Source organism: Chlamydotis macqueenii, chromosome 4 (genome assembly GCF_036417535.1).
Source record: "Chlamydotis macqueenii isolate bChlMac1 chromosome 4, bChlMac1.mat, whole genome shotgun sequence".
In the NCBI taxonomy this organism is placed as follows: Eukaryota; Metazoa; Chordata; class Aves; order Otidiformes; family Otididae; genus Chlamydotis; species Chlamydotis macqueenii.
Window position 1 is genome coordinate 72622672 of NC_141559.1, and position 25338 is coordinate 72648009.

Below are 25338 nucleotides of genomic sequence, written 5' to 3' on the forward strand. Positions count from 1 at the left end.
TTCTCATGACAACATCAGATTACATCTGTGTGGTGTAGGTTACAGTGTGCAATAAGTCCAGTGCTTTGATGTTCAGGGTGATCGTTGCATCATGGGCCAGCAGAGGAGCTTTCGGAAGAGGAAGATTTCATCGTGGTGCATTAAAGGGAGAAGTTTCACATCAGCTCTCACATCAAAAGCTTGTGAATGTGTGAACTCTGATTTCTTATGGTGAGTCTGTCTGCGGACCTTTTGATTTATTCCTAGTAAATAGTTACTTATAGTTTGAGCTGGATTTATTTTCCTCCTTTTGCCCCTCTCTCCACATAGCTGTGTATAAACAAATAGGCAATCTGTTATTTGAATAACAGTATTTGTTTCACCTGACTGAACAAATCTCGGTGTTTTTCTGTATTGATCAAGACTTGAAAAATGACCATTGGATTGATTTATAAGGCAAGAAAACCCTTTCTATTTGCAAATGAAGCAAAAAAAAATAAATAGAAGAAATGTATTGATCTGAGTGGCAAAGGAAACCTTGTAAAAATCTAAGCTACCAAGAGAGTTAATTTTGCAAAACTGACTAAGTAATTACAACCAGTTTTTCCCCCAGGTGTATCCAACTCCCGTTGAAGTTATACTTAGAACAGAACTGGCTACAGCAACTTGTATGTTCAACTGGTAGAATAATACTAAAAAAAAAAATCTTTTTACTCTTAAAATAGTAGACTCATCTACCCCAAATTAGACTGCTGAATTAAGTGTGGATATTAACATACCCAGTGTTGATGTTTTTCAGTGATTATGGGTTTGAGCGCTCTGCACCTCTGAAGTCGGAATCTAGCAAATGCTTTGCTAACTTCTGGTTTAACCCAGAAGCACCTCCTGAAGACTGTGTGCTGGGGCAGGCATACACCAGCAGCACTGGGTAAGCTGATTTTGTGTTTAACTGTCTTGAAGAGGCTTCCAGAGAGGAGGAGAATGTTTCAACCAAGGGCCGCAAAAATTATTTGAGGGAAAAGTAAATAAGGCAAACTGTAAAAGCTGGGAAATACAGAAGTTCTGACTCTGACTTAGAGCGTATGTAGAAGCCTCCTACAGACTAATGAAAGAAAAATGTTACTTTACGTATTCACAGCAGTTCAAAAACTAATCCATTTAAAAGGAGAAGAGCTGCCTTGTTCCCAGTATTTTTAAGGGGTTTTTTTTGTACCATTTTTTAGCCATTGTTGCACTTCTGATTGGAACGTCTGTTCAGAGTCTTTTCTTTTAGCCCATTACTTGGGTTCAGACCAATGTTCAGTTTGAATCAAATGCATTACTCTGAGGAGCTGGTAACATCTCACAGAATGCCCCAGTCTCTCACTTCCATGGGGTTAAGGAGTTCTGTGGAGAATAGATTCTTTTCCTCACCATATGGGACACTGAGAATCAAAGGAAAGCTTTAGTAACTGTAAACAATACCAGATAGAATACACACTCCAGTGTAGTCTGACATCTGTGCTGAGAATAACTTGCAGCTGGCATCTATTCTGGCTTATCATAACATCATCTCTGCCAGTTGTGGAGATGAGAACCAAATGATGAAATGTCAAATCTGGCAATAGAATCGTGGTCTCTGTGTATATTTGCCTTACCAAGGAAAATTATGCCTTTTGGGTTGCGGCTGACAGCTGCGATATACAGAATAGGAATTCAGAAGAGTGAAATCTGACTCTGATTTTAAAGGAAGTTTAAAAATAACATACCTGAGTGAAACTTATCTGTAAATAATTACTGTACACATCCAAGTATTTCACTATTAGTTCTTTAAAAGTGTTGGGTTTTTTGCTCTTTTATACTGCTATGTTAAATAAATGCTTTAAATGTTTTAAGAAATGTGTAGATTTGAGAGCAGCAGTTAAGCAATTTGTTCTAGGTTAATGCAGAAGCTGCTTTGTCTAATTTCTTCCTGATCTTTGGGATTTGAACCAAGACCTCTAGAGCACTGAAGACTATTGCATGCCAGGAAAGGGTATGTCAGAGAGGATGGCATGCTATCTAGCTCCTGGAGGTCTGGTCAGGCATGTTTCTAAATTTGAAAAGGCAGGCTCTTCCAATGCATACAAGTGAAATCCTCGTTGCTCTGCACGCTCTCTTTCTTCAATAGGTTTTATTCAGTAAAGGCAATGTCCCTCATCAAAGTATTTGCATCATGACTTGTTTTGATCATCTGCAATCTTGTCTGTTCATGAACCCAAGGAATATTTGTTAGCTACCATCACACTCGTGTTTGGTGCCTCTGATGGCGTTCTCCTGCTCACCTCCAGTTCACTGTGCTCGCTGCTTACTGTTCTTACAGGTACAGGAAAGTTGTTTCTAATGTGTGTGAAGGTGGTGTAGACCTGCAGCAGAACTTAGCACAGCATATGTGTCCATTGATTGCTCCCAAGGGACTTCAGATCAGCATCAGAGAAGAAAGCCTGGCTGTTAAGCCTGGAGAAGACATCACCTTCATTGTCAGACAAGAGCAGGTAGTAATAAACATCAACTTTATGAAAAGTTCCTCACTATTTTTAGGTTCCCTTTCTCTCCTACCTGCTTTGCTGCTGAATGAGATTAATTTGTGCTTGAGACAAAGACAAATAACTCTCTAAGTATTGAAACTTTTGCTTTCAAGTGAATCAAACCGTCCAGTAAGCTCAGTCAATATCAAGTTCTGTCCACAGAATGAGAGCTGTATCCTCAGCAGTGTAGTCAGCCATTATTCCTTAAAGGCAATGACTTCTTGGAAAAATCAAAGGAACTAAATTACCAAAGTCTTCTTGGACTGAAAATTTTAACTACTGTATCAGAAAATAACAGAAATGCAGAGAACGTTTAATATTGTGGTTTAAGTGTATTTGAGAATCTGCCTTTGAGAAAGGAATTAGGCAAAATTTTACAGCAATCAGCAAATAGCACAGCATAAGAACATTTATTGTATCTTTCTTGTGTTGCTAAAGATGGGGTTTTTTTCTGTTTATTGAGAGAGACAGTGCCTTAAGGCCCTGATCAAAGGCAGCAAGTAATTTTTGGATGAATTGATTGCCATGGGTATGTTTCCTAATGCTTACTTTTTAGTATTAGGCTCTAACTGCTGTGCTCAGGTTACCAGAGTATTGTACTTCCTGGCTAACCCCACTGGTTTTCAAGAGCTTGAAGTAAGTTCACACGTTTTGGCAAATCTGTGCAATATAAATCGGGCACTTGGGATTGATTTCTGTAATGGAATCAAGAAGGTTACATGCAGAACACCAAGCTGCTTAACACTTCACAGGCTCAGGGTCCCAATGCTTGCAGTGCCCCAACGGTTGTGTGGCAAGTGATGCTGTCTTCTTTTTTTATAATTTGTTTGGAAATGTTCACTGTAAGAGTAGAGCATTTGGTTGCAATTTGTACTCTAATTATTTTGATTGACTGTTTGACTTCTTCCTACTATACAGATTCTGAAGCTTTGATGAATCTGTGTGACAATATGTAAAACATTTTAAACTATTCAAAAATCTCCAGAAGTCAGAGATCTTGAAGGGAATCCCGAGCTGAGTTTTCTGATGAAGTCTTTGCCCAGTGCATCAAACTGGAAGGCAGATTTAAAAGAAATGTAGCAGTTTGCTGCCCCCTATGGCTAAGAATAATATTTATACTGTAATGTCTTGAGCATTGCTTAGAATTTAATCTATACAGCAAAGTCTAATGAGAATTCATAACAATTACTGAGTTTAAGAAACGACTCTACTAGGATAAACCAGTACATACCACTTTCTCTGCTGAGCAAAATTAATTTACTGGTTTATGTTCACGTGTTACTAACTGCAGGAATTCCAGACATCGGTAAGTAAAGAAGGCAGACTTTGGGGCAGTTTGCAAGTGATCTTAGAAATAATAATAATTTGTAATTATAATCTTTTTTTTTTTCCCTGGATTCTATTGGCTGAATGTATGAACAAATCATGTCACGACAATCATCTATTTTGCATGGAAGTGGAAGTCACAGTTCCTTTTAAATTTGCCTGCCTTTTCCATATGTGACTCTTCTGTTATCTGTCCACTGCTCTCTGTCTTTCCTGACGAGGGAAACAGAAGTGCCTTGGTGTTTTGAAGACAGCACTCTCGTCGTTACTCTAGGGAAGCTATTAGAATGAAACATGAAGAGAAGCTTGCTTCTACTGGCTTTCAACACTGATTTATGTCTCACCTGGAAAAAAAAATATGCTTGTATACTTGTTAGCATAAGAAAGAGCAAACAAGAACTGTTTGCAAGCTAATGTCATCTAAAGAGATTCCACTTACTGGCACATTGCTGTCAAGAAGATGTCTCTTTTACTTTAAACTTTAATAACTTATTTTCTCGTCTGCTAAATTCTACCCATCTGTTGTAAAAAGAAAGATGTTATTTGGAAAAAAAAGTACTTACAGTGAGGAAGCTTTCAAGGTCCTTTATGTGTGTGGAAATAAGGTGTTTAGGTATTTGATAACTTCACAGATTCCTTCATATGGATATTCTTTTACGTTATAAGCAATGCTCTTTTATCTCATAAAACATGGAAGAAAATCAACCAAACTGCGAAATAATAGAAGGAGAAAAAACTAATATGTTTTCCTTCCCTTTCTAATGTGAGGGAATGAAAGTTCTAGACTTTGCTGCCTCCTTTGATTTTACATTAGTGCTGCCTTTTGGAATCAGATTTTGATGCAAAGCTATTTCAGAGAGTGGCTTTAGGGAAGTTAAGTTATTTTTTTTAAGGCTTTGATGGATGTCAATCCTTCTCTGCTCTGATGGCCATTCATGTCACCTGACTAGCACATAGAGGTATGCATTCCTTTCCTAGAGGCTATGAAAACCAACATTGTGTTTCACAGTACAGAGGATTTTCTACCAAGCCTGGCCCTGCAACCTGTTTTAATTGCATGACTGTGATGGCTGTATGCTGTGGCAAGCAGGCAGGAACATATAGCTGAAAACCGAGGAAGAAGCGCAGTGCACTAAGGCAGTGCTGCCAGTAGTATTGAGAAAGTGTTGCTGCTTACAGCAAAAATGAGTTTTCCTTTGACTCCATCCACATGGTCAGTCCGTGTAGCACAGGCCTGACTTCTCTCCTGAGCAGCCACACCAGCACAACCTGAGTGATGGGCATATGTTTGTCCTCTGACAATAGTATCAGTCTTGCAGTATTTTAGGCCTGAGTTTAGGAAGACAGTGTCGTTTAAAGGAGCACTTTAAGAATGCGCAAAAGTACATTGAGTTATGAGGTGAGGTGCTTGATGTTACAGAATTGTTCGTTGGACTTTTAAATCCTTTCCCAAACTCAGCTCCATACTCTATTTCATTAATTTTATGGTTCTAATTTTACGGTAGCTTACATGTTAGTTCTAGACATGTTGCTAGCTCTGTATAATACAGTACAACTCTGTGTGAAGATCCCAGCTTGGATCTTCAAGCCTATATGGCTGACACTCAGACAGTGTTATTAGAAGGTGCTGTCAAGATGATCTAAGCCAATTAATTTTACTTTATAATTGCATAGGCTAGTGGTAGTTGGCTAGAATAACAATATTTAGTTGTTTGCAATCATAGGAGCATCACTCCAGAACTTGAAACTGCCTTCCATCGTTATGTTAGTTAATGTCCAGCTGCATTAAGACAAGAGAGATGATTTCTGTATTGTACAACTTGGTTAGTGGTCTGAGGTGTCTGATTTCAAGGTAGTACCTTACTGTGGAAAGTTAGTATTACTTCTGTTAATGCACACAGCATCTGTTGCACTAAAATCTTTGCCAGGAGTGTAGCAGTTTTACTGCAGCTATTGCAATTGAGACAAAATATCTGGCTGGGGCTAGCAATGCTGTTGTGATTCAGGAAATGGTTATAATAATGTGTCCTGTCTATTTCAGTTCTGGCCATTTAAAATATTTTTTATATATTTTCCTTTTAGGGTGATATATTGAATACCAAATACCAGGTGGATCTTGGAGATGGTTTTAAGGCAATATATGTGAACCTTACGATGACTGGAGAACCCATCCGTCACCGCTATGAGAATCCTGGGATTTACCGTGTCTCGGTGAAGGCTGAGAATGTGGCTGGGCACGATGAGGCTGTGATGTTCGTCCAAGTCAACTGTAAATCAGCTCTCTGTTTTTCTTACTCTTACTGCTGCATAAAAACCTTATGACAACTATGAAGTAGCAAAGAAAATTACTAGTCTCAATTAGGAAAAATGTGGTTTTTTTAATAACCTCATGCAATCTTGCAGTACTGTATGTTGTTAATGCAGAGGCTTGTAAATGTAATCTATTGGGAGGTCAGAGTTAGTTCTGTTAGGATTTGGAAGAAGGATGATGGTTTAACCTTTAAAACAGCAAGCATGCCTCAAATCAAATCTCAATTTTGATCCATCCTCCTGACTGTAGAGCCCATTGGCAGTCTTAGCAGCTAAAATTTAACACTTCAAGATAACGTTTTTTTAGGAGCTTCTGGGTGCTCTGTGAAGCAAGTGAACAGACATGTTGAGAAACATGAGGTCTTGTATGATTTTAAAAACTATTCAAAATCTCACTGTTTCTAAATGTCCAGCTACTTATTAAAGTAGTAAAATCTAGATCTTAGGTAGTTAGTTCTGAGAAAGTTTTAAAGTGGTACTTGGGTGTAACTTCATGATGGTAGGCAGTATTACTTAACTTAGAATTCTCTCCTTCTCCTTAATTAAGACCCAGAAAGCCCCATGAAATAGATTTAAAAGAAAAGAAGAGCATAGCACAGGGAATATCATGCACCATCGCAAGCTTGATGTACCTCAGTCATCTCGTAATTGAAGTTAAGAAGGAAGCTCTTAACTGGAACTGAATTTTCCTCTTCCTTCAAGACTCAAGACATCTGTTGCTTTCCCTGTTTTCAGATGTGTCAAAAAAATCAGAAAAAAAACAACATCAAAAGAAAAGATACTCATCTTGCATTCTCCAGGTGTCTGTTTCTCTCTGTTGTGAGTGATGTTGTCTTCCATCCTACTCCCAAAGCAATAGAAATCGTTGGAGCCGCATACAAGGCTGTGCACAGATGTGTGTGCTTTATGTCAGCCTGCCTAGTGACTGCTAATACTTATGTATTTTGCTAGTCAGAGTTCTTGAGTCCAGAGTTTCCAGTTCTGCTCTGATTAGCAGATGGAGCCCAACCCATTAATGCTAATGGACACCCTCCTATTGAAATCAAATTGAAAGGATCAGAACTGAATTCCCCACCTCGGTTTCATTATCTGTTTCTTTGTTGAGTTTTTTTTTTAAGTCATTTGAGAACTCCAGAGAGCTCAGATAAATTACTTAGGGCTTCACTGTTAGTTTTTAGGAGCTTCTAGGTGCTGAGAAGTAGATTAAGCACAGGAACAGTAGGTACATACAAGCAACAAATAGCAAAAACTCTGTGTCACACATCCTTCTCTCCAGAGGGACCAACTTTCAGAGAATGATGAGCAGTAGCAAGCCCTGATGGAAGGCAGAACAACCACTCTCTCAGAATGTGCTTCTCTTGTGGCCTACATCAGGATAAACAGTAAAAATAAAAGATGTCAATTGTGTTTTATGCAGAAGATTTACAAATTGCAGAAGCCAGAGGTATTTTTCACGAGTGAAGTGACTGATGTGTATGAGGAGGACTTTGGTGCTGAAGTGCAGAGGCAGCAGAGCAGTGACAGCAGACATGGTCCGTTCCTGATCTTGTCTGTGGATGCTGTTACCTAGCCCACTTGAATAAATACTTTCTACGTGATTAGCTCTGTTTAATTTTTTAGGTAAATTACAATATTTGAGAAAATTATCTGGCACTAGTTAAACTGCTATTTCGATATTCTAAAGAAACACTAATAGCCATTCAGGGACATTTTTCACTGTGTAATCCATGAAAGCAGAAGTGTCCATAGAGTCCTACTTTTAGTTTGTCTCCAGCTGATGTATTCCCAGGGGACTTTTTCCAGGACAAATGGTAAAGGGAATTATTTTTTACTCCTGCCAAGTTCTCTTGCTGTGGGATGCCCTGTAATGCAGGACAATTACATAAATTTTGGCTTGTCATACAGATTGTGCTTTCTGATCCAGATCACACAATCTACAACTTTATAATAAACTGTAAGAGAAATTAGAGTAAGTCTAATAGTATAAACATGAGTAGGAAGCCTAGAATTAAAAAATAAAAAACCTGAAGAAGAACTAGACATACATTTTCTTTTTCATGATAACATAATCTTTATAGTGGGTGAGTAATCAAGGAGCTTTGAAAACTGTACTGAAATTGTAGCTTCCTTAAAAAGAAATTGTATGTGTCAACTTCATTCCTAATTGTATACACTAAAGCACTCAACAGAGCTTGTTCAAATGTGTTACAGAATTGTGTGACTGAGACAAGCAGAAGGACTCACAAGAATTATTTTTAGCTCTTTACTATATAGGAATGGCAAACTTGAAATAACAGTCATCATTCAAGTACCAAAAAACTTCCTCTCTAAAAATTTTGTAAAAGTAATATTCTCCAGGAGTAAAATCGTATCTCAGAATGATCCATTTCCTCTGGGAAAATGTAAATTTATGGCAAAATCAAAACAGAGATGCAGAGCCTTCCAGACTTTGGTTTGCCTCATCAGAATGAAAATCTGTTTCTAGAAGGAATAGATCTGATGGAAGTCCTACAATTTCTGAATTTTCCTCAAGATGCCAGCAGCAGGAGAAGCACTGTAACTCCATTTTGGTAAAGAAGCTATTGAAGAAATCATTTGTTTAAGTACCCAACATGTATTGAATTCACGTAGGTGGTTAAAGAGTTGTGGTTTATCCTGAGCCACTACACAGTTTCTCCAGTCATCACCAGTGGGATGGGGGAGAGAATTGGGAAGAAAGGAAAACTTGTGGGTTGACATGAAGACAGTCTACTAAAATAGCAAAGGAAAAATACAATAATAGCAGAATATAAGGATACTAAAATATACAAAGTGAACAATGCGCGATTCCTCACCACCCAAAGTCCCGATGACCGCTACAGCCTGTCCCAAGCAGCAATCACGGAAACAAAACCAAGCAGCAAGCAAAAGAGTGAAAGGGAGCCTAGCAAGGTTGAAAGAGCGATGCCTGTGAGAGAGAGATGCCCCCTCTGCAGGCAACCCCTACTTATATACTGAGCATGATATTTATGGGATGGAATACTCTCTTTGCCCAGTTTGGGTCAATTATTCTGTCTGTCTCTCTCCCAGCTTCCCACACCTGCACGTTAGATGGAAAGCCGGACAGTGTCCTTGATTTCATTAACAACAACTCATATCATCAGGGTGTTTATCAACATTCTTCATATCCAAAATCCAAAGCACACCAGCTACTGAGAGGAAATTTAACTCCATCCTGGCCGAAACCAAGGCAAGAGTCATCGCATAAAATGGAGAATGAAAGTAGAGCCTTATATTTGAATGAAGCAGCACACAGGCTGGTTGAAGTGAGGTGAAAAGGAGGGTGTACTCGGCTTGGGTGACTTGCTCTCAGAGAAGATCAAGCAGTGTAGTCAAAGTGAATTATAAGTGAATGGACAATGATTCAGTTCACGGAATAGAGTAAGAGAAAGGCTTTGGACTGGTGTTAATTACCTGTAAGTTTGAACTGAGTTGAAAGGCTTTTGAATGAGTTAAAAGAGATTTAGCATAAAACAGAAATGAATGGTTTAGTATTCAATTTGTGTAATGAATGCATGTTGGACCATACAGTGCTTTGGTATCCTGAATAGGTGGTGCAGCTGAAGTTAAGAAATTCTATCAGTCACATTAAACTATTATAAAGCTTTTACCTCCAAACATTCTGAAAACGATATACTCGGAAACCTCCAAGGGAAAGATTTTCTTTCAATAAAGTTGTTGTATTATGAAGCAAGCCACAACATTAAGGAGCAGATACAATCACTGCAATGATGCATTTCTTTTATACAAATAATAACGTTTACAGCCTTCGTAGACAAAAGTTCAGAAAGGAACAAACTTATTTTAAAGGCACATTTTGGAGTGCAGAGGTTGTCTATTTTGAGTTGCAAATAAATGCTCCCCTGATATACACATCTATTTCAAAGCATGCATTAATGAGAGCGTATGTGTGTTGTGTACCTAACAGCTGATATTTTATAATGAAAATGAGTAGTCAGCAGCATTCTTTTTCAGTTTTCTGCTTTTGCCATAGCAGTTTGAGATTTCTTAGATTTCTATTCATTTGATCTTTTATTACGTAAAAAAAAAAAAGCTGAGATTGCCTTTTCCACTTTTTAACTGGGATATTTGCTTATGTTTTCTAGAATTAGAGGCGCCTCAAAAAAAAAGATGCATCAGAGAGATGCATTTTGGTGATCCATCATGTTACTCTAGGATTTTGTGGATGGTTTTGGGGGGTTTTTTGGTTGAAATGAGGTCCTTCCAATTATTCCCACAGCTTTCAACACTGATGTAAAAGCAGGAGGGAGGGGAAAAAAAAATTTGAGACCTTATGGTGTGCAGATGAGAGTTTTTTGGGGACAGATGCATTAATAAATTGATGGATTCTTGTTCAATGATATTTTGGGAACTTTGTTCAGCTCCACTGCAGGCTTTAAATTTAGAAGTGGTTCCAGTTGTTGGAAGAAACCAGGAGGTGAATCTAACAGCCGCCATACTGCCTAAGAACCCTAATTTGACAGTCTTCTACTGGTGGATAGGAAACAGTCTTCAGGTACATGAATGGTTTTGACTGAGATTATTTTCAATCTCTTTCCAATAAAAGTTGAATGACACCTTTTACTTTAATAGAAATACTGCCATGTTGCATGAGTTCTTTTAGACCATCCTTCATTGCAAATAGCCAGTTATATCTGATGGCCAGCAGTATCTAACTTCCCTGGGTTTTTCACATACACTTAAGGTGTTAATTTTCCTTTATTGCTACTTATGTGGAAATGCAAATTTTTCTTCAGAATTGGTTTGAATTTCTAAGCCATCTTCTTTTAGGGGAAAGAACAACTTATTCTGTTTCATTACCCGTGGGAAAAAAAGTGTGGAGGGGAATGCACTCACCATGGCATTGGTGAATGATGAAACTTGGATTTATGCACTCTCATGTTGATAATGCGAGTACTGTAAATTTAAGTGCTGTACAGAAATATATATATTCATTGTACAGATAAATATTTTCTGGGACTCTAAAATACACTGATGTATCAAAAATAACTGGAATATCTAAAAGGATATCAAGACAGTGAAAGCACTCAATTTAGTGATATTGATTTGGGGATAGAAAGTCTATATAAATATATCCTAGAGCAGTAAACATCCAAGTATTTCTATTGGGAATATTTCTTGTCTAGCTAGATTAATTTATTTTAAGGTAATTCTCTCAATATAAGATAAGTAAAATACTTTCTTTGTGATGGAGACAAAGTATGACAGAGGAATGCTTCAGATAAGCACAATGAACTTTTTTTTTGTAAATGTGCTGTCTACCATAATCCCAGCCTGTATCTGTTTGTTATTATTGACTTTGTCATTGCTAGAGCAGGCACTGCAGATCGATGTAGTCTTGTGAAGAGTTTTGTAAATCATACAGATGTGGTCAGGGAACAGAGTATCTCAATTCTGCCTTGGAGGTAACGGTGGGCTGGTGCACTTCCATGGGTCATGCTCTAAGTCCACAGGAGTAATCCTTTTGGCCTTGACTATAACCCACATTTTTGAGGCAAGTGGCTTGCTATATATGATCTTGTAGAGATTTGTGAACCTGACTCAAAATCTGCTTATTTCAGTGGGATCTGAATGAAAATCTAACACTCTGCTACTTATTCTAAAAGTAATGTTTGCCCCATCTGGCAACTATTCTGTTTATGAACATTCTATTTAGGCACTGAAATGTACTATTTTGAAAATTGTAATTGAACAGTTTGCTACAGTGTTGATTAATTGAATAATTGATATGAAACCTTTTTTTTGCTAGTATTTTTAATGACGGTCTTTCCAGACACTGTTCTTGTGTTTCTTGCTGAAATTCTATTTTTTAACTTTTCTTTGTTTTCTAAAGCCACTCCTTACATTGGACAATTTTGTGGTGACAAAGTTTGCTGAGACAGGTGATATCAGAGTTACAGTGCAGGCTTCCTGTGGGAGCTCCATGCTTCAAGACTCAAAAGTTGTCCATGTTTTTGGTGAGACATTGCTCTTGTTAATTTTTCTTTGTTTCACATGTAGTTGTTTCTTATACCTCTTAATCCAGCCCTGACACAACTGAACCTGTTCTAAAATTGTATGTAATGCCACACGTAGTTGTTAAAATTAGAGGCCTGAACTGTCACTAGCTTACTCCGTGAAGTTGAACAATGTGATTGTGTTTAAGGGTTTCATCTGAAATGTTTTGGTTCCTTTGCTTATTTTAAATGTTACTGTGGTTCTCAAATGCTATACATAGCAATTGTGTTTTAGTAGTATTTTGCCTATGACTAGAAAGTTTATTAGAATTTCTAAATAAAGTAGTTTAAATACCTCTAGAAAAAAAAAATTAGTTGTTTATATACTCTTAGCATTAAAACCAACGTGAAACAATTGCCTTTTGTCATAATATGTCACTGTTCCTTTGGTGTTTATCTTAGAATTTGGATGAAATATATCTCTGCTGTAATTATTGAATAACCCTCCACCTCCTGTTTCACATTGTGCCCTGGTGTGTTTTGTTGTGTTTTATAGTGTGGTAACAAGGTGTAATATACTGTGAAAAATGTAGTGGTGAAGTGCCGACGAATTATTTACATTTGAATTTGTGCTGTCGCACATGGGAATTCTTTTTAATGCAAAGCTAAAAGCCTTCAGATACCATGAAATACACAACATGATGCATCTCTATTGTCTGAAGAAGATTGTTATTTTTGGTTTTAGTATACTTACTAATTTAAAATAATAGTGAAAACCACACTCACCCTAAACGTGGCTTTTATGAACTTTCTCTTTCCTAAGATGATAGATTTTATGTTTGTGCTGCCACTTCTCAGTGTATCCACTTTTTCAGAAATGTTTAGAAGTATAAGATGTCCTAGTGTGATTAGATTGATGACTCTGGCTTTCAAACGCTGCTTCTGCTCTTAGTGTTGATCAATCCTGACACCAAGAGCCAAAAAGTACTGGTCATGGGGGAAATAAATAAACCCATGAAAAAGAAAACCATATTAAAATACAGTTCTGTTGGAAGCATGGGGAGGTCAGGTTTGACTCATGCATTCCAGAGGATCTCTTTCTCTGCTTTGCATTAAGTACCCCAGGTGTTCATCAAAGGAGCCTATATGGAGAAAGGGAAGATTTTAGAGACTGTTTACTGAGGAACAAACACCTCATTTCTGGTATTTCAGATATTTTGGACAATATCCAGAGAAATGTTGTGGGTGTATCTTGTTTTTGTTTCTTTGAAGAGGGTAGTAGTTAGCCTTTGGTATATAATTTCTGTACTTATTTTCATAGCTAGTTGATGGAATATGTGAAGTATTCATTTTACATGAAAAACAGGAACATGTAATGGGCAAAAATATAATGTTTATAATTCAGTGAGAATAAAATCCATTGGCACATTCCCATTATAAATAGAAGAAACAAACCATGTCTGTGTGGTGTGTTGTCCTAAGGAAAAATTATTGGGAAGATTGTGACACCAGAGCACGTGTGTAAATCTGCTTTGTTTATTTTTTTTCTTCCTGCTTTTTTATCTTTAGGCATGAATTTGATTATGTAGATGAAAATACAGAAAGAAATTGAGTGCCTGACAGGAATGTACTCTTGCTCCATGCAAGAGTACACAACACAGAGCAGCGGGGTTCATAGGTATTGCAGTGCCGCACAGCAAATAATGCCAAATATATAATGATCAGAGGGGTGGAACACTTTTCCTGTGAGGAAGGGCTGAGAGAGTTGGGGCTGTTCAGCCTGGAGAAGAGAAGGCTCCAGGGACACCTTTCAGTACTTAAATGGGGCTTATAAGAAAGATGAGGAGACACTTTTTAGTAGAACCTGTAGTGATAGAACAAGGGCTAATGGTTTTAAAATAGAGGGAGGTAGATTCAGACTAGGTATAAGGAAGAAATTTTTTTTACAATGAGGGTGGTGAAACACTGGAACAGATTGCCCAGAGAGGTGGTGGATGCCCCATCCCTGGAAACATTCAAGGCCAGGTTGGACAGGGCTCTGAGCAACCTGATCTGGTTGGAGATGTCCCTGCTCCTTGCAGGGGGGTTTGACTAGATGACCTTTAAAGGTCCCTTCCAACTCAAACTATTCTGTGATTCTATGACTTCCAGCATTTATTTCTAGAAATTGTTTTTGAAGACTGGTTTGCTACTTGTTCAAAAATGTTTATTTTTGTTTTTCTAGATCATTTTCATGTTCTTCCTCTGAAGTTTACTAAACATCTGGACATGTACAACCCTGACATACCAGAGTGGAGGGAAGACATAGGACGGGTAGTAACACGACTTCTTGCAAAGGTGCTCTTTCAGACTGTTCATAAAATGTTCCCTTGCCAGTCATAAAGCTTGAAGGTTAAGTTAATGCCTTCTCATTTTAAAAAAAAAAAGGAGGCACAGCAAAATAATAAAGTGAACCTCAGAAGCCACATTTCAAAAAAGTTTGAGCCTAGTGTCACTTTTGCATGCAGGCTGTAGATGATGATTATGTAACATAGAAAGCTTAGGTCTAACAGCCTAATTGGCAATTAGTGCTAAACATTGCTCTCTGGGACCTAGGGATAGACGTAGTGGCAAACACTGCTGACTCCAAAACAGAAAGAGTAGCTTAAATGTGATATCTTTAGAAGTTAAGTAAAAGATGCTGTGTAATGTAAAAGACATAGGCTTTGTGTAAAAACAAAGCAGAAAGAAAAAAAAATACAATGTCTGTTGTGTAACTTTGAAAATTATATATAATATATAGGCAAACAGCTTATGCAGCTGTTTTTTTTTTTTAGATCATATTAACAAAAAAAAAAAAAGTGAATTGGGAGCAGTTGTGAATCCTGTAGGTTAAATCAAGTACAAATCCATGCATCAGTTCTGTGAGATAAGTAAAGAGCACCCTGTAAAAACTGAGCTCTAGAGCTGTGCTCTTCAGGTACACAGTGCCAGCAACTGAGTGTGCACACACTGACTCGATGCAAATAGCATCGAGGTGCAGGTTGATAATGTTTTTTAAATATTTGCATTTGAAATCACTTGACTTTTCCTGGATTTGCAGTAGTGCAAATCAGGTTCTGGAATTTGGACTTTATACCATTTCCTGCCTTTTATTTAAGGTTCACATTAAATATCAAATTAAGTAATTTCCCACTTTTATCAACTTAAACCTATTCCGTAACGAGTTTCAGTCAAACAAATATTTCACTCCCTTGTAAAATAGCCCTTGCATTTTAATAATTACTAAATAATTTGCAAAATAATATGAACAATTTCATGGAATTTCAGAATCAGATTGAGAAATGCCATGGGACATGCCCAGGGTGTTGTTATTACAATTGTGAGGCTGTATTATACAACACATGGAGGAATCTGGGACAAAAAATAAAATTTGCACAAAGTGTTTTGAAAAGAGATGCACTTGACTTTCAGTGGGAACTGCAGGTATTCATAACAATTTCAGGACCTGAACCCTGATGCTCATAGTCTCACCCTGGAAGACTGCCTGTTAAGCACAGATTAAAAAGTAGCCTCCCCAAGCTCAAGTTAGCTGTAATGAATATGCCCTTCTAAGTCTGCTAAGTGTCTGAATGGCCCACAAAGGATCCTAAATCACTTAGGAATTTTTTTTAATGTTACCCTAGAAATGCACAGCCATTGCAGAGTTTTGCTAAAACTGCATACTAATTCATTTTGCTTCTTTTCATCATGCCACTAAATCTCCTTAATGCGATAACAATGCTTAGCTCTTCCAATCTTCAAAGAGCAGCTCACATTTCAGTTAATTTATGTTTGACTTTGTTCGTGTTTTAACCTCTGGTCAAATCCCCTCTAAATATTAAGAATCTGAACAGTAAAGATGCATGTGAAGTTCTTTATGTATTTTCTGTAAAATATAAAGCATGCTGTGCTATAATTTGCCATATGTTGTTGTCTTCACAGGAAACCAATATAGCTGAAGAAACACTCATGACAGTTGTGAAGCCTGGTCTGCCCACAACTGCTGACTTGCATGTGCTACTACCAGCAAACCAACCAAAAATAAAGAGAAGTGTAACTAGTGATAAGGTAACCTGAGCAATGTATCTGGTTAGGCCAGTCTTCATCCTGTTTTGCAGTGACTGTGCTCTCATTGTCTTTACATGAAATTAATAGATGCTCCCTAACTATGTAAAGATCTCACTCCCACCTGACAAGAGACATGTAAAAACTAGAAATAGCTATGACTGCTGTGTTTGACAGTGTATAGACCAGCATAATCTGCTGCTTTACTGGTATTAGTATGTTTCTCGAGAATAACTAATATCAATCTGTTTTTTAAACAGAAACAATAGTGATGGCATGTCAGTCTGTGAAGATCTGGTAGAGCAAAGAGCGTATTTAGAACACTGATACTTCTAAAGAGGGATGAACCATCTCTGCCCTGTCTTAAGAAGCAAATCAGATTCTAGGTCAAACAGGAACAGAACCTTAGTAGTTGACCTGTAATGTAAAGAGCATCAAGCAGGTAGTTTCTGCCTTTATGAGCAAACGTGCTTTTCAATTGGCAAGAAACAAGTATAGTGAACACGGGAATATAAATCAGACGTTAGTTTCTCCCTGCTTATTGCCAAACTATATTTCTTTCATAGTAAAAGACCTTCTGCTAGTTGAAAATCAGGCTGTTTGACACTTACAATGTATGCTCTTCATCATTTTGCTGTGATAGAGAAGGAACAGATCCCAACTCTGCGCATGTATCTTGCATTTCAAGTCCTGCCAGTTACAAAGAATCACAATGTAAGGTATCGTTCATTTTGAAGGGCATTTTACAACTTTTTGAGACAAGGACGCGGTATTCAAAGAGCTGGAGAAGTGGGAAAGACAAAGCTCTTCATATTAACACAAAACCAGTAGATTGTGTTTGGAATCGATAGGGTACACTTCGGAAGGTCCAAAGGAGTATGTTGATGTTGTCCAAGTACTTGAACAAGTGTCTTACTTTAAAATGCACAGAGTAAAGTGTAAATGCGCAAAATTTTCTGCTTTGTGACAACCCCAAACCCTTACTGCTCTCCCTCTGGAATTACAGTGGGAATTCCTGGGAGTCTGGATCCTAATTATGTTGCAGGAAATAGTTAATTTTAATAGGTTATTTCTTTAGTAGAGAGCCATTCATGGACAAGGGCTTTCAGCCAGGTGACTATTACCACTTCAAAATTATTTGTCTTTCCACTTCCTGAAGAAGCGAGATGCAACTTCTAAAGGAAATTCTTCCTCTTAATTCCAAGCATATATGGAATGGACGTCTTTAATAATTTAAGGGAACTGGTGGTGATAGATTTTTAGGTTGTGCACACATTTTATTTCAGTGCAAAGTGTTATGCGTATTAGTTCCCTTAAAATCTCATCTGTTATATTACTGCTGTGCTCAAGGCAGCTTAAAGAATATCTTCAAATATAATCAGTGCTGTCTCAAGAGGGTTTTTTTATGTTTGTGTATGAAATACCCTATGAGTTACTCCAAAGCAAAAAGAAGAACAATCACATATTGCAAGTGATTTGGGAAAACTTCTGTTCAGTGGGGCTATGGAGAAATTAGAGTAGTTTAGCAGGACACAGTTTCTGCAATAAGTAGTCCTCCAGTAAGACCTTGCAAAGGTTTTCTGAAACTAGAGGAGTTGAAAGTAATTGTATAATTTTGAGAATAGATGTATATTTCTGACTTTATTAGGATGGACCAGGTCAAATGGGTGGTCATTTGGGATTACATATATGGAAATATCAAATATCGTGCAACCTACATTTGGTTAGAGCAGGAACAAGGAAGACAGGAGCAATTACAGAGACCTATGCTGTCCAATGATAAAAAAATCAGGTACACTAGTATCACATTTCAACACTGGTTGTTTTATAGAGTGTAGTGCTGTAGAGCCAGTCTTCGAGTGCTAGCTGCCTAAATTTCTATTTTTATATTATTACTAAGGAACACTGCTTTAGCTGTTGATATGTGCATATAAATATTGATTTAGAATTGAAGGGCATAAATTTTGATAAAATATTTGTTGTATCAGGATACATTGTGACTTTAGAAATATCCTGGAAATATACTCTATGTAAATAAACTTACAAGCAGTAACTGGTTAAGTCAACAGAAAAATATTCATGGTGTCACTTGTTTAAAGGTTTGTTACATTCTCTTCTGTTCCCGGAAGAGACTCTTGAAGGTCTTCATCATGTTTTACCAAAAGGATGTGCTTTGTCATGCTGTTACTGCCAGTTCTCAAAGTCAGTGTCGTGACACTATTATGAGAACTCACCAATGCAGAATGTTTTCTGCGTGTTTGGAGGAGGTGTCCCTGAAATCGTTAACTTGGACATAGTTATGAGATGTCTTCCCTTAAAAGAACCTATTAATTCTTGACTGAAAACCTTTTAGATTTTGGGTATTACATGATTTCAGGATTGTTAAAGGCAATAATTTCTTGGTCAGGCAGAGAATACGTACTTGGTGCAGTTTGTATTGATATTTGGCATGGATTGTGTTGATGTGATGCTATTTATTAAGTTAGTGGTCTAGAACAGGAGTCAGTACTGATAAAAGTAGCCAGAAATAACAAAGATCACGAGTAAGTTGCCAGTGTAGTAATAGGAGCCCTTTGGATAATTCTGAAGTTTGGTTCCATTCTGACAAAAGCCCTTTTTCTTTCTATTTTTTTTTTCATGTAGAAGTAATTACTGAGTGTGATTTAACCTGGTTTCAAAAACAGAGCAATTTCAAAAGTATTTCATTATTATAATTGATTCTCGAGGAAGACCTGGTTGCTTAATTTATGCACATCTGTTACATGTCTAATGTCAGGTGGGATGAGTAATTTAAACTATAGCTTGGAAAGGAGTGACTCTGAGAACAATTTGGGGCTCTATCTAGACAAACTACTGCATGATAATTCCTAGTGAATTGCTTTGACAAAAAGGGCAAGCAGGACCCCTAGATGTATAAGCAAGTGAGCAAGTTTGAACAGTGTAATTATTTTGCATTCTTACACCACAGTGCAGGAGCCGCAGTATTCACATGTTCAAATTTTGTCGTTGGAGGTGATGTAGAAAAAGAAAATAAAAAATTCAAATGCCGGTATAAGAACCTTAACTTAGAGGCTCTAGAGAGGAGCTCTGAGCTCTTGGTTTGTTTTTTTTAAACAGTTGGAGAGGTGGCAGCACAGTTCTCAATAAATACCTCAGAGCAGAAAAAGAACCCCAACATGAGTACTGAAACAGCCATCAATCTAACAGTGAAATACATAAGCCAGAACCTTTGTCTGGATTAAAATGAGATTCAAATTTTTGACCTGTGGAAGTGTAGTTCATATAGGCTTGGGTGGGAACCCAGGGTAGGGAGAGACAAAAACGAACAAGTGTTACTCGCTTTAGCAAAAACCAGAGCAAATGATGTATTTTTCAAACACCTGACAGGAAAATATTATATATCAAAAGTTATGGGGCTCAGTAATTTCATTTACTGGCTGAAAGTCAGATTAGCCTTAAATAGTGGTTACTTTTGTTTTGTATACTGTGAACATGTAAATGAACCTGGTCTGGGACTAAGTAACTTTATTCCAGTAGTGCCACCATCACTTTAAAGGCTGCTAATCAATATAGTTATCATATCCATTCTGTTTTCAGACTGTGGGCAAAAAGATACATATGTAGAAGCTATCTGGAGTAACTGTCTTGTAAAATAACTGAAGCTGTGCTCACATCAACCTTATGTTGAATCATTCCACCACAAAAACAGTAATAAAACCAGCGGAATGGCTTCAGAAGTTAGATATTTGTCAATATGAGGGAGGATATTTGAATTTGAACTTTTGTGTAGTCACTGTCCATAACAAGAGAGAGACTACAGGGATTTCTGTCTATTACACTGCAAAGGCTTGTCAAAGGTGAGAACCGTAATTGATAATATCATAAAAGGAGTTACTTGTGAAGACTTCATGGATATAAAGCATATTTCTAATTTGGCACCCTGTGGGAAGTCATATCTTAAATTATAAGGCATAGACTATAAAACTAACTTTGATCTTTTAAAAAATTACCGATGTTGAAGACACAAGCAAGTAGAAGGGAAAATTCAGACAATTTGTCATCTGAGGTTAGGATATGATGGTATATTTCTTGGTTCTGCTCCATAAAAATGTGAGAGACCATATTTTACTGTGTTCTATCCACTGGAGAAAAATAGGAGGAATTCTGAATTTTTCCACATGGATGGATGTATATATTTCTACAGAGTATTGTTAAACATTAGGTATAAATGGAATCCATCCCATTATAGGTATGGAAATGAGGTAAACTATTACTTGCAGTTCATTATCAAATAGCAGTTACTTTTCATAGCAAGAAATCTGAAGTGACATTGCAGTTTTTCTTCTGATAGCTTAGAAAAATGGAGAGTTTTTAATATAGATTATGTATTGTGTGAGTTATGACCAAGGGAAACCCAATAGCACGTGCAAATGACATGCCATCAGTCACATACTGGGTAAACATAAAGGCTTTGGTAAGCAGAAAGAAAGATTTGGCTATAAAGATTTGACATTTTCAACTTTTGTGGAGTTTTGCATGATTTTTAAATATGGAATTTCTTTAAGATTTCAGCTCATTGTTGACAAATGCTTTCTGAGTTTCTCACCATTTAATGAACCAGAGATTTTCCTTTTTAGAGCATTGGTTTGCTCAAAGTGAAGCAGAGTACAAGATGTCTGACATTCTCTTTGTTGTATTTTCAGAGAATAGCGGCCATAAAGCAGGCCTTGAATGCACACAACATCAGTTTCTTTCTGAGGGGAGGATACTGGGTCTTAGTGACTTTAGCTGACTCCAGTTCAGGTAAATATATAAACAAAGCTCCCAGCAACCTTTGGATGCCTGTCTGAGTTCTGATAAGTTAAGGAGAAAATCTTTGTATCAATATAGCTGTGTGCATATACACACATACACATAAACTTACTTGATACTTGTTACGTGTAGATACACACAAAAATAGGTACATGTGTATATACATATGTATGTAAATATAGAAACATACAAACATACATTTATATATGGATATATTTTCATTTGGTACTTGTTTGCAATCACCACCAAACAAATATTTCTTACATATTTCCATTTTTTCATACCTCATAGTTTGTTTCAGAAAATTATTGTTTTTTCTATGTAACCATTACATTAGCAAAATATCTGTATTATACAAAAGCCTGTATTAAACAAAATACCTGTGTTATAGCTTCAAATCAACTGACCTGAAGCTTGCTGTAGCGTCTCCACATTGCTAATCCTGTCCTGAGATAAATTATATGTTTTTTCTATGTTTAAAACAAATGGAAACTGGGGTTTTTTTTGCATGCATTTCCTGCATCTCAGATTTGCTGTGTACCTGGAAGCTGGTTGAAGAGAATGTATGTGCGTACGTGTGTGTAGATTTTGAACACAGATACATTAAAATAATGTTTTAACCAGAAAGTTCAGCTTTGACTTGAACCTTATATTAGAATGTCCTGTAATTTTTGTTTGTGTATCATATCCCATAATATATCCTCCTTGCTTATTTCAATGTGTTGTGAGAGAATAGCTTAGCTCACCACAGTCAATTATGTGAATACTGGTGTGGTATTTTATCTGTCAGCTCTCTGTAGAAGACAAAGCTATTTTATTTAGTGTCTAATGTAGAATTGTGCTACAGTTTTGCTGTGGTACCTTCTTCTGGTTTAAAGGGCTAACATTCGTTAGCCGGCAAAAAAAGCTAGGATTGAAAGAAGCCCGTGTTTATTCCAGCCTTTACCAGTGTACGATGAGTTCATTTGTTGCTTAGAGCCTTAGTTTCTCCATCTGAAATTAATACAGCCCTGCTTTTGCAACACATGTACTTAGGGCATATGATCATATCCTGTGATAACTTCAGATTCCCAGAAAAAATAACATTGAGTGTGCAAATAATTAAATCTTCAAGGTTTGGGGTTTTGGGGGTTTTTGTTTTTGTTTGGGTTTTTTTTGTTGGTTTTTTTTTGTTTTGTTTTTAAATTCGGCCTCTGTCCTTCAGTCACAAGTCACTAATTAATTTTGTGTTGTTGCCTTTTTGAAGAGATGTGAAAAGAAAAGGTTACCCAAGTAACAAAAAATGTTTTTGACCTGACAAGTAGATAGAAAAGAAAACCAAAGAATGTGACTGATCAATAGGATGTGCTAAGCTGTTCTTTTATTTCATGTTTCAGACTCTCAAAGGATTGGAGGAGGCAGCGGCTACTGGGCTATTGTGGTTCTCTTTGTTATCTGTCTAGTTGCAGTTGGGGCTTTCATCCTCTACAAGTTCAAAAGGCAAGTAAACCTTAATCAACAACGTAAAAATTTTAGGAATTAGCTTTATCCACAAATCAGCAAAGCAGGTTTCATTATTTGAAAATGAGATTTCTTGAAGAATTGCAAAAAGTCCACCACTTTGAAAATCATATTTTTCTGAACTTTTCAGACATCAAGGTACTGCACTGATGCTTGCTTTCGCTTGCTGTATTCCAAGATAAATAGCAGCAATATGGGAACTGTGGAGAGTTTGTTCAGCTTGTCTAAATAATACCATCAAGAAAGCGAGCTGAGCTAAAATATTATTCCTGATTAATTCCTACCTCATTACTGCTAGCAGTTATGAATAAACTAAAGCTATCGGGACAATGAATGCATCTGCAATACTGATTTGCTTAAAAAAGTAGTTTTATCAAAATGCGTAGCGCTCTGGAGTTTCTCTTTGCACACATTACATTTTAATTGCTGGGGCAATGCCACATAGAATTAGTGATGGAAATAGATTAGCATTAATTTGACACTAGAGTGTTTTGAGGGGAGAAATAATTTGGAGAGTGGCCTTTATGACAGACGTTCTCAAAATTGACAGGGGATACCATGCCAGCCTTTGACGGTCTGGTAGGTCTTCAGTCCATCATTGATTTTAATTATAGCTACTAGGGTGCTGTGCAGTTTAAAGAATTTTGTTCTTATTGACGAGTTTGTGTAATCATTGGCTGTGCTTTTGTTATTTTAGTATCTCTGGGGCATTTAGAAGCTATTGGGTTTGATCATACTGGAAGAAAGCTGCCATCATCATCAAATCCTTCTGTCCTTAGTGAGGTTTCCTATTGATTTGTCTCATTCTTTAAAGAATTATTGTTATTTGAAATAAGCACAACTTTATAAAAATGGATGTGATTTTGTGATAGCAATAGTGTAGATAGCATTTAAGTAAGAATTTGTTTAGAAATGATTTTTTAAAGTTAATAGAGAAAAGGCCTTTTTTTTACAAGAATCTCTTGATTTTTTCACTGCAGCTTCTAAGTTTCGTAGAGCTCATAGTGGCTGATTGCTCTGAAGAACAAAGCACAGAAAGCTCTATCAGACTGTCTACGACTGAATAAAAATCCATTTCACTATTTTAGGTGCCTGCAGCGAGGAAAAGCATGAAAATGGTTGATGTGATGTAATTATATTATTTCAGTAGCAATGATTGGAAGATTTGCTGTTTGTAGTGTGGGATCGTAAAACTTGCTTGCAATATCTTTCAAGAGCTGTATGATTTATATGTTTTTTTTTAGCTCTTAAATGAGAGCAATTAAATAACAGACACAATTACTGAATGGCAAAATAAGTATAAAATGTTCAAGAAAGGAAGAAAAAAAATTATTTTCCTTCAGTTCTTTCTAAAATGCCAAATGAACCATTGCTTCATAAATAGAGCTTTTACTGAGGAGGAAACTATAAAATAATTTGCAAATTGCAAGCTTTAATGTCTCATATATATATGATTTGTGAAAATCTTTGCATTTAAATTTTGTGGGAGTTTACTTTAGGCGTGAGTGAGGAGAATTATGAGATATATTCAAATGTTTCTCAGTGGCCTGAAAACTGCTGTTGGCATTGATGAATGACCGTGCAGTAATATTCAATTTTAGACTGGATCGTATCTGTTTCTGAGATAGTTGAAAGAATTGTTTTTAAATATTCCTGCTAAGCTTTTCCAAGATGACCATATTTTTGGGTTGCAGCCTTCATTTGCAATTTGATCTTCAAAGAATATTGAGCGCTTAATCAATTCTATGTTTGAAAAAATCACTTTTACCTTGTGTGCTCCCAGTGAACTCCTTCCCCACCCAAATATTGAACCCCTTGAAAAAGTATTTCCTGTATTTATAAAGATGGGTAGTGAATTGCTGGATCCTCGTGGAGTACTTACTTGCAAGTATAGTCCCTTTAAAGTCAGTACAGTGAGTATGTAAGTTTACAGCCTGGTCCATAGGGACTCAGACTATGAGTGTCTTTTATAGATATAAAGGTTACAGGTTGTAATGCATGAAGGCAGCTTGTCAATATTGTATGCCTGTATATTAAAAATTAGTTTACTGAAAGAATGATGTAGGCAACAAAAAATATTCAATTTTAGGAGATAATTTCAGCAGAGGAACGCTTTCTGGACCCTATTATAATTAAGAAATTATAATTCATATACATATGAATTATTTCTACGTAGAAATTACATGTATAAATTGTTGAAATGTTAATACTGTCCATAATTTTTATATATGATTCACAAAATTAAGAAGGAGATGGAAGATGTTTAGTGGTGCTTTCCTTTAATTTATGTAAATTGATAGTCGGATATCCCCTTCAGAAAAGAGTTAAAACTCCTTTAGCCTGAATCAGATAAAATTTTATTAATCCTAGTTTTGTCACTGCGCTAATTGCATCTATAGGACTTACAGTTGGCATTGGGACACAAGCAAAGCAGGTGGTCTGCAAAATATTGCGTGGGCATACCTTGAACTATTTGCTGTGTCTTTCTCTCTCTTTGCTGGCCTGAAGGACAGTTCTTTACTTAAGGTTAAGTTTGATACCTGGAAAGATTCAAGATTAAAAGACTGGCTTGCAGATAAGATGGTGACTGGATTGGCAGGGAGGTTACAGCTTCATACGTGAGAGCACTTCATCTATTTGCAACAAGCAGAGGCACTGTTTAGGTCTTGTGATGAAAAGTAAAGAGGAAAAAGCAGACTTCTGTGTAGATTATAGTAGAACTTCGATAGAAAATGGAGAAACCTGCCCAAACTGCCCAATGGTTCCTGAGTGCCAAGGCCCAG

At 36.8% G+C, this 25338-nt stretch overlaps 1 protein-coding gene across 1 annotated transcript in view; it reads left to right on the top strand.

Moving 5' to 3' along the window:
• Nucleotides 1–25338, top strand: part of SORCS2 (sortilin related VPS10 domain containing receptor 2) — a 576005-nt gene that overhangs the window by 538637 nt on the left and 12030 nt on the right. The window contains exons 16-25 of the mRNA XM_086747245.1: nucleotides 77–210; nucleotides 779–907; nucleotides 2321–2492; nucleotides 5934–6120; nucleotides 10583–10716; nucleotides 12055–12178; nucleotides 14382–14494; nucleotides 16121–16246; nucleotides 20947–21046; nucleotides 22432–22534. Coding sequence (XP_086603371.1) covers nucleotides 77–210; nucleotides 779–907; nucleotides 2321–2492; nucleotides 5934–6120; nucleotides 10583–10716; nucleotides 12055–12178; nucleotides 14382–14494; nucleotides 16121–16246; nucleotides 20947–21046; nucleotides 22432–22534 — 1322 coding nt within the window. The remainder of the gene's footprint in view (nucleotides 1–76; nucleotides 211–778; nucleotides 908–2320; nucleotides 2493–5933; nucleotides 6121–10582; nucleotides 10717–12054; nucleotides 12179–14381; nucleotides 14495–16120; nucleotides 16247–20946; nucleotides 21047–22431; nucleotides 22535–25338) is intronic.